The sequence below is a fragment of the Nicrophorus vespilloides genome, unplaced genomic scaffold (genome assembly GCF_001412225.1).
Source record: "Nicrophorus vespilloides isolate i.1.1-1 unplaced genomic scaffold, Nicve_v1.0, whole genome shotgun sequence".
Classification (NCBI taxonomy): Eukaryota; Metazoa; Arthropoda; class Insecta; order Coleoptera; family Silphidae; genus Nicrophorus; species Nicrophorus vespilloides.
In genome coordinates, this window is record NW_017097899.1 from 9,462 (window position 1) to 20,087 (window position 10,626).

The 10,626-nt window shown below is 33.2% G+C and overlaps 1 protein-coding gene across 1 annotated transcript; it reads left to right on the forward strand.

Annotated features, from left to right (window-relative positions):
- The first annotated feature begins 6,711 nt into the window (after positions 1–6,711).
- On the forward strand, positions 6,712–10,225 carry LOC108561339 (lysosomal alpha-glucosidase-like). The gene is made up of 5 exons (XM_017919219.1): positions 6,712–7,738; positions 7,796–7,985; positions 8,040–8,312; positions 8,363–9,100; positions 9,861–10,225. The coding sequence occupies exons 1-5, from the start codon at positions 6,729–6,731 to the stop codon at positions 10,158–10,160; spliced, it is 2,511 nt and encodes an 836-aa protein (XP_017774708.1). The 5' UTR covers positions 6,712–6,728; the 3' UTR covers positions 10,161–10,225.
- The last annotated feature ends 401 nt before the right edge of the window (positions 10,226–10,626 follow it).

The following is a 10,626-nucleotide window of genomic DNA, read 5'->3' on the forward strand; positions in this document are numbered from 1 at the left end:
GCCGGAAATCTAAGTAACAATTACATTTAAATTGATTTAAAAATGAAGAAGCTGTATTCAAAACTGTACATCGAATTACCAGATTATTCAATTAAATGAACTTTTTTTCAATCAGCAAAGAAAAAAAAAGACATTATTACTCGTATAAATCTAAAAACTAACATTGTTTAAATTATTAGTGGTAAAGCAACATTTTAATATAGTTTACATAATTTTTATTATTTTGTTGACTATATCGAAATCCCGACTATATTGAAATCCCGACAGTATTATAAATTTCTACAATAACATTTTTATGGTAGTCGGGATTTTGATTGTCGCGATTATGGTAGTCGGGATTTCGATATAGTCGGGATTTTGATTATCGGGATTATGGTAGTCGGGATTTTGACATAGTCGGGATTTCAAGGGTCGATATTTTAATACAGCCGGGATTTCGAACGTCGGGATTTCAATAGACGGTTTTTCGGTTGTCGGGCTTGCGATATAGATCCGTTTTGGAAAATAAAACAAACTGAATGATTTCAGTAATTTATTGATTAAATTTCTTCATATTTAAAATTTTATGCGAGAAACTTTGTACAAAGTTGTAAGATTGAAATGTGAGCAATTTAAAAATATATCTCGTGCATTTGACGTTGTTGTTTTACTGCGCGCTTTTGTCGGGTCATCTATTGTTATATGTTTGATTTTATTGAAACGCAAACTCTTAAATATCTCAACTTAAATATAAATGGACTTAGATTACTTTCAAAATGAATTTAACTATTGTAAACTAGTAATAATTGTTATAAATTAATTTGCAAAATGTATCTAACTGATCCTGGAAGATGTTAACAATCGAATACTGATGTTGTTGGTAAATAGTCGTAAAACGTTTGGAGGCGGCAGGAGACACCGAAATATCAACAAGTGCTGTTACGAAGATTATCTGGCATTGGCCTAATGCAAATAACCGTACGCTACAGACCCTAAACCACCAAGTAAAGTGCCCGAGCACGAACAGTGCGTGCGAAGTTTGCAAGTGTCTGCGAGGGTAACTTCGAATCTCCTAAGTACATCAACAAAAAATAAACAACGAAGATACATCACCGAAGGGATTCTATTCTAAGCACAAACGTACAAAAAAAAACCTATACTAGAAGAAGAGACCAAAAAAAATATTAATCAAATTAAAACGGAGAATGTAGTAAATAGTCTATTTGTAGAATGAATTTGCAGAAGACATGAATTAAAATGCAAGTCAGCATAGTTGAAATGAATGGAACGAAATTGAATGCATCCTCTTGACCCCGATACTTTATTAATAAATAACGACACACATCGGGCCTCAACAATTACTTCCGAATTAATTCCATAGCAGGACAAAAGAACAATTAACCGATTGTGTCTGGATGCAAATCGATTTCAAAACTTTTCAGTTTCTGCTGTTGACGTTGAAAAATTCCCAAATTAGATTACTTTCCAAACGTTCATAATTGTTTTTCAATTAAATAAACAAAATGCGTTTTTTTTTACTACTGTTTTCGATCCATTTATGATGTAAAGTCATGGAATCGCTTCTCATTTTCCGTGTGTCTGTTTTGCAAGAAGCGGAAAGTGGGAAGTTTCTGCAACAAGAAGTCTGAATTACTCAGGCGAGCTTCACCGTGGCAAATCCAATTATCTACCCTAAATTTCTGTATATACATCATAACGTCTGACATAAAATTTTCACTTCATTTAATGTTAAACGTTATTTATATACATATTTTTTTGCTTCCTACAAGAAATACGTTTTCAGATGAACGATGGACGGGAAATTCCGCAGGTCGTTAAACTTTTAATTACAATTTTTGTTAAATTATCACCAAAAAGTTGTTATTTTACATAATAAATTTGTTCATTCTTAAATATATAATTTTAATAAATTTATTATTTGCATATAAATATTAAAGTTATCAATTAACGTCGTTATTATTTATTATTTTATCGTTAAATTTTAGTCAATTGAATCATATTTGATATATTTTTTGGAAAAATCTGAATTTTGTGTGTTGATAGAACATTGCTTTTTGATGGACAAATAAAGTTCAAGCAAAGCAATAGCTTGATAAGTGTATCACTCTTGAAGAAGACTGTGTTGATGAATAGAATCGAATATTGCCCAAAAGTTGTTGTTTTATTAGTCATTCTACGAACTTATTGAGTGAGGTGTTATTTATTGATTTTAAACAAAATTTGCTGTATTGGTTTTAAATGATTGATTTTTTTTATTAAAACAATGTAAATGATTATACAACAGTGTGGGTCGCGAATTTGATAGCTGTCACTTTATGTCAAAGTGTCAAAAATAAAAATTGACATGGAAAAAAAAGAAGAAGAATTGCTGTTTTTATAGATTTTAAATAAAATTTTCTGTTATAAATTTATTAATTTCAGTAAGTGTTTTGAATCGGTGGCAATCGCAAGCCCGACAATCGAAAGACCGTCTATTGAAATCCCGACGTTCGAAATCCCAATTGTATTGAAATCCCGACTACCATAATCCCGACATTCAAAATCCCGACTATATCGAAATTCCGACAGTGTCTTTTATTATTATAATTTTCTACAATAACATTTTTATGGTAGTCGGGATTTCCTTATAGTCGGGATTTTGATATAGTAGGGATTTTGATTGTCGGGATTATGGTAGTCGGGATTTTGAGCCAGCTGGGATTTCGGTTGTCGGGATTTCAATAGACGGTTTTTCGATTGTCGGGCTTGTGATATAGACCCGTTAGGAATAATAAACGTTTTATCTTTCTTTGGATATTTGTTAAGGAAACATGAGCATTTGTGACTGCTAGTAAAGAGTTATTGCGTATTTTTTTACGATTTTCCAAATTGTATTTGCGGGAATTATGCAATCCTATCACGTCGCAGCTGCATAGATAACAATTTGACTTCTGTCATCTGGGCACGTGTTTATAAGCCCATTTCCGCTTTTATTTCGATGTTTAATGAAAACACGCGATGCCGTAAAAAAAATGACAGGATTTCCCATAACAATTTGAACATATAGAAAATCATAAAAAACATATAGATTTTTTGATTTATCTAATTTTATATATTATTTTTGTTAAATTAAACTCAAGTTAAATGTTTGCTTTTATTGTAACAAATATTAATTACAAAATGTATTGGTTAATTAAAGTTTTTTTTAATGTTTATTAATTAATAATTAATATAAACTATTGTAATTGCACAAATTGTACTACAATATTAAATTTCCAATTAAAAAAAAAACATGAAATTCTACTGAATTCAAAAACGAATTTGTTAATTGAAACCTGAGGACATTTCGAAAATGTGTTTTGCAGCCGTTAGAAATTTCGTCGTATTAACCGTAGTTTCGTATTAAATTTTGAATTTGCATCAACATCAACAAAACAAACAAACGAACGAAAATAACCAATCGATCGTTGGCAGTTTTTGTCCGAAGATCTTCGCCACTTCTTTTACCCTTCTCGCTTTATTTCAAACCGGAATTGTCAATTGGGGTTTCTGAGATGAAGGACAAATAGAAGAAGTTGCGACCCACTTTCGAAACTTCTCGCGAGTTCGATTTTACGACCCTTATTGAAAAAAAAGGGAATTTATAAAATTATTTTCCGTTGCCTGCGTGTGTGCAGCCGTGCGACGTCGCGCCTCTCGGAACTTGTCCGAATCCCTACTTTTCACAACTTGAAAATTTGCGCAAAGTTCGTTAATGGAAAGCGCGATTAAAAGCTCTCTTTTAAAGCTCCAGTCGCTTTTAAATCCACGCCCTTGGGAATGCCTCGATTGGCACTACTTTTTTTTAAGTCATTTAAAATCAGTGTTTATATAATAAACCGGTTTTCGAATTTTCACTTAAGAAAACTTGAATATTACATAAAACTAGACTAGAAAACTATTTAGAAAAACGAATTTTTTCTTGGTAGCTTTTTTAATCATCGCAGTCATCTTCTATTTAATAATTTAGATACAATCTTGATAATATTCGTTCAGATAACTTAAGTATTCCACTATTTGAAGCTAGTGGAAGGGGTCTATATTGAAATCCCGACAACCGAAATCCCGACTGTATCGAAATCCCGACTATATAGAAAATTTCTACAATAACATTTTTAAATTACTGAGTGAGGTGGGAATGATTTATTTATTTTAAACAAAATTTGCTGCATTGGTTTGAAATGATTGAAATTTTTATTAAAACAATGTAAATATTTATATAACAACGTTTCTCAGCCTGTGAGTCTAGAATTGACAGCTGTCACTCTATGTCAAAGTGTCAAAAATAAAAATTGACATTAAAAAAAGGAGAATTGCTGTATTTGTAGATTTTAGATAAAATTTTCTGTTATAAATTTATTAATTGTAGACATTTTCGATATAGTCGGGATTTTGATACAATCGGGATTTCACTTCATTTAATGTTAAACATTGTTTATATGCATATTTTTTTGCTTCTAACAAGAAATACGTTTACAGATGAATGATGGACGGGAAATTCCGCAGGTCGTTAAACTTTTAATTACAATTTTTGTAAAATTATCACGAAAAGTTCTTATTTTACATATTAAATTTGTCAATTCTTTGGATATAAAGATTGAAGTTATCAATTAATCTCGTTATCATTTGTTTTTATCTCTAAATATTAGTCAATTGTATCATATTTGAAAATTAATTATTTCTATCCCTTAAAATAAATGAAATGATTTTACATAACATTTTTTATTACATAACTCCTCACTCGATAAGTTCTTAGATGGCGCCTCTATCGACAAATCGATATGATTTTTAAGAAGTACCAACCTTCAGACGACGCCTGCTAAAATTTTATGGCAATCTGACGTTTAGTTGACAAGTTACAGTGGTTTTAGTAACGCTATTTTTGTAACTTTCAAAGCAATGGACAAATCTTAATTTCGTGAAATGATTGAAATTTTTATTAAAACAATGTAAATATTTATATAACAACGTTTCTCAACCTGTGAGTCTCGAATTGACAGTTGTCACTCTATGTCAAAGTGTCAAAAATATAAATTAACATTGAAAAAAAGGAGAATTGCTGTATTTGTAGATTTTAGATAAAATTTTCTTTTATAAATTTATTAATTGTAGACATTTTCGATATAGTCGGGATTTTGATACAATCGGGATTTCACTTCATTTAATGTTAAACATTGTTTATATGCATATTTTTTTGCTTCTAACAAGAAATACGTTTACAGATGAATGATGGATGGGAAATTCCGCAGGTCGTTAAACTTTTAATTACAACTTTTGTAAAATTATCACCAAAATTGTTATTTTACATAATAAATTTGTCAATTCTTTGGATATAAATATTGAAGTTATCAATTAATCTCGTTATCATTTGTTTTTATCTTTAAATGGACAAATCTGAATTTCGTGAAATGATTGAAATTTTTATTAAAACAATGTAAATATTTATATAACAACGTTTCTCAATCTGTGAGTCTCGAATTGACAGCTGTCACTCTATGTCTAAGTGTCAAAAATAAAAATTGACATTGAAAAAAAAGGAGAATTGCTGTATTTGTAGATTTTAGATAAAATTTTCTGTTATAAATTTATTAATTGTAGACATTTTCGATATAGTCGGGATTTCACTTCATTTAATGTTAAACATTATTTATATGCATATTTTTTTGCTTCTAACAAGAAATACGTTTACAGATGAATGATGGATGGGAAATTCCGCAGGTCGTTAAACTTTTAATTACAACTTTTGTAAAATTATCACCAAAAGTTGTTATTTTACATAATAAATTTGTCAATTCTTTGGATGTAAAGATTGAAGTTATCAATTAATCTCGTTATCATTTGTTTTTATCTCTAAATGTTAGTCAATTGAATCATATTTGAAAATTAATTATTTCTATCCCTTAAAATAAATGAAATGATTTTACATAACATTTTTTATTACATAACTCCTCACTCGATAAGTTCTTAGATAGCGCCTCTATCGACAAATCGATATGATTTTTAAGAAGTACCAACCTTCAGACGACGCCTGCCAAAATTTTATGGCAATCTGACGTTTAGTTGACAAGTTACAGTGGTTTTAGTAACGCTACTTTTGTAACTTTCAAAACAATTGACAAATCTGAATTTCGTGAAATGATTGAAATTTTTATTAAAACAGTGTAAATATTTATATAACAACGTTTCTCAACCTGTGAGTCTCGAATTGACAGCTGTCACTCTATGTCAAAGTGTCAAAAATAAAAATTGACATTGTATTTGTAGATTTTAGATAAAATTTTCTGTTATAAATTTATTAATTGTAGACATTGTCGGGATTTTGATACAATCGGGATTTCGGTTGTCGGGCATTCGATTGCCACCGAGAGGAAGAAATACGTCTTTCTTATGATGTAATACCCTAGAACTAATTTCATTTTTCATATTTTTCATTTCTAATAAGATGATGTTCTATATTCGGAAATAACTAATAAATCGTTTAATCTAATTACGAATTATGCTGGAATTGCAATCAATAATAAAACCATTATTTATATGTTCCATGAACACTTGAGTCGTTTTCCTCATAGCGATAAGAACGTGTTTCTCGAAATCTTATCGATATAAGATATAAAACTTATCTATTTTCATCCATTTGATTGATGCAATAGATCCGCGTTTTGTGTAGTAGAAACCACCAAACAGATGATCTCCTAACGATCAGATTAATCATGATGACACCAGAGAATACAAACTTCGTGGATCAGTACAGAGAGCCCGAAGAGGTGATACAGGTGCGCAATGACAGGGAAAAGAAGGGATTATCTTGGTTCAAGAAATTCTGGTATAATTTCGTTGAATTGGCGAAAACCCACCTCTTCATTGGACTCGCGTTCTTCGTGATCATCGCGGTGGTAGTGCCTGTGCTAGTTTATTACTACAGCAATGATTACTTGGGTGAGGTGGATCCGAAACCAATTTGCGTTCAATCAAAGAAGTTCCGTGTTCCCTGCGGCAATTACACGTACACTGAGTGCATTGCAAACCTGTGCTGTTACGACGACGATGATCTCTTCTGCTTCCACTCGTTACCATCGGCTTACAACTATAAGAGATTGGATAAATCGGAGAAGTTTGAAAGAACGCAGTACGCGACGCCATACAAGAATCCGATGTACAGGGAGATGAAAGTATCTTACATAGAGAACAACGAGAATTTTCTGACTGTTGCAATGCACGGTCTAGATGTTGAAGTGACCGAAACCGTTGTCCCTGATAAAAATTACGAAGTGCAGCCTATAAATAATAGTTTGGTGGCGGAGGTGCGTCGGGACACCGGTCAACTGATCCTAACTACTTCGCTGGGCCCAATGATAGCATCCGATCATTACTGGATTTGGACGGTTCACTTATCCGATAATCACCTCTTCGGCTTCGGAGAACTGCTTCTAAATCACACGGAGATCGTTACAAAGGTGATTTATCGCAACAGGAACGACCACAACACGCTTCCGGTATTCCTGGCGGAGGAGAAGGGACTCTTTCACGGCCTGTCCATCCGAAACCGCGGCCCTCTGGAAGTTTCCGTCCTGCCCTCGAACCTGATCGTAATCAAAAGTTTGGTGGGCGAACGGATCGATCTGGATCTGTTCCTCGGGCCTACAGCGAAGGACGTTATGCAACAAATGCGCAAACCTAAACCGAAACTGAAGGAATGGTTCTTAAAACCACACTTCTGCAGGTAAAAACACATTTTAACACATTCTACTTGGAATTCTCAAAATGTTCAACATTTCAGTAATGGAAAATCAGATATCACAGAAATAATTAACAAACCTACAGAACATTTAGTAAAAACAAGCATGTTTGTTTCTGATTGTTTGCACGAAGATCTATTGATGCGCGCTTACAGTGATAATTCGAATATCAAAAAAGCATTGGAAGAAATATCACAATCGAAACATCTTATTTTGTCGTTACCACCTCAGGTAAGCAATTAGTAAATTTAAAGAAACTTTCCTTAAATTAACTTGTTATTTTAGGTACCTAAAAAATCAACTTCTTACGAAGTTTTGCAATCATTATTTTTTAAATCGAACATTCCCAATTTTAATTGGATGGGAAAATATCAGAACGAAGACGTATCGTTCGTAGATTTTTCTTTGCAAGAGTCCAAATTATGGTTCGAAAATGTATTGAAGGTGCTTTCTGTAAATAGTGAGATAATATCAGGATACGCTTTAACTCAAAATTGGCCTGCTGATGATAAGTACAAATTCCCGGCAAATAGAGAAACGTTTCCGTATCTATCGGATGTGAGTAAACGTAATTAAAGTTTAAATGTAATTGATTTGATTATTTGCAGGAACTTGTTTTGGCCTTGACGAAAACTTTACCTTGGAATATATTGAACAGTAAGAAAGAAAAACATTACGTCGTTCATAACGATTATGCTTTGGATCAGCTGAAATCTGCTGATGAAAAGGACTTTGTTCTTCTCTCATCACCTGACGATGAGTCTCGTTCTTTGGGTTTCATCGAGAACGTCCCGACCACTTGGGGTAGTTTCAAAGAGATGATGGTGAGGAACCTCTTCTACGGTTTCTTCGTAAACCCTTTGATCTCCACTCCGGTTTGCGGTACGAACCATACTTTCGATGATGACACGCTCTGCTTCCGATGGTACATGATGTCGGCTACAATGCCGATCATTCGAAGCTCAGACTTATGGCCAAATAAACTGGGTCACGGCAAAATCATCGCGGAAAATGCTCTGAAAATTAGGGAATCTCTAATACCGTACTTCTGGATGTTTCTGGATAACGACGAACCGTTGGCTCGACCGATGTTCTACGATTTCCCAGACGACAACGCCACGTTTCCTCTGGACGAGCAGTACATGCTCGGAGATAAACTTCTTGTCGGACAAATCGTTCTACCGGACGTCTTCATCAAAAACGTTTACCTACCAATGGTCGATGGAGGATGGTTCGAGTTCTGGGGTGGAATTAACTATCCGGATTCCGGTTGGATCAACTTTCCTGTCGTCGAGTCCGACTGGATCATGTTCATCAAATCCGGATCGATTGTTCCGCTGAAGAGCGTAAGTTTCTCATTTCGTTTCGCCACGTGAAAAAAAGAAAGCTTTCGTTTTGTTTATTTTCTGTTGTTATTGTGATCCTCGTAAAAAAGAATGCGAAACCTTAAAGATCAATCAAACATATTGAAACGAAACGAGCGCATTCGGTGTCGCCGCGAAATCGTCTGATGAATTGGCATTAAGTAAAAGCTTCGAGCAGACGGCATGATTTATTTTACATGCAAAAGCACATTTATTACGGCTTTCACGTAATGGATTATTACATTTTCATATCTTTTGTCCTGTTTTTATGAGCGAAAAGTTATACATTTTCATTCAGTTTAAGAATTAGCAACGTTCTTAACGTAATTCCAATTGCTTTTTACCTATTTGAAAACCATCAAAAAGAATTATTGAATTATTACAGCTTCATAAAACCCAAATTGATTTATGTAATAGACTATAATTTCATAACACACACCGTTAACTTTACAACTATAGTTCGACAATAGCCTTTGATAGCATCGCTGCATTTTACATACTCGACGTAATGCATTTTGGGGTCGTCGGTAAAGTGTGATTAAAGCTGTAGAGGGAAATTGCCAATGACGTGGTTAATTGAAAGATCAGAGCCATCGGAAACCCTCGTAGTGCTAAATTGACACTAGTCGACTTAGATCAAGGGATGTTTTAAATAAATCTCTCTAACTGGTAACGCTTAAGCCATTAAATCCTATTAAATTGATTATAAAAACTAACATTTTAACACTGTATTCCTTTCCAGGAGAACCCAAAACAATTACCTGAAGAATCTTATTCATTGGCTATAGCATACGACATGACTGATCCAAGTGCAAATGCAACAGGAACGCTCATCCTGGATTCAATAACGTTTTCATTTGTAGCAGATGAGAATGGTCTGGCAATTAGTAGGACGCAGGAATGCAATCAACCAGATATTAAATATAAAATCGATAATTTACGCATCTACGATGGAGAAAGCATAACGAATTTTAAAAAAGAAATAGATTTGTGTGGAAATTTAGATGAAATAGATGATATTCAAATAGTTCCAATTTCGTAACAAAATGAATTTCTATAATAAAATAATAGTTGATAAACGATGATTGTGGGTGATTTAGATGAAACGCATAGTTTTGTATAATATATTTATGTAACTAAATAAACAATAACTCTTATACTACAATAATGAATTCATTTATAAAACCTTCACCTATAAGTATATGGCATGATAGGCGACTCCCGCTGCCGGTCATCCACAACGAACATTAAAGTTGTCTATAAATCGTCTTTTCAAGCGCTGCAGCAACTCTGCGCGATTTTCTGCATTCTTTGGAGAGTTTAATTTGTTAATATAGGTCAGCGGCCGGGGTAAATTACCCAAAATGGGGTAAAAATGATTTTTTTTGGGTAATAGGGAAATTTTTCTAATTTCATCTTACCAAACTCACAGAGCGGTTCTCTGACTACTTTTCAGATCTTGATGTACAAACTGTGAATTGGGTTGTAGATCCTTTTAAATGTGAAAT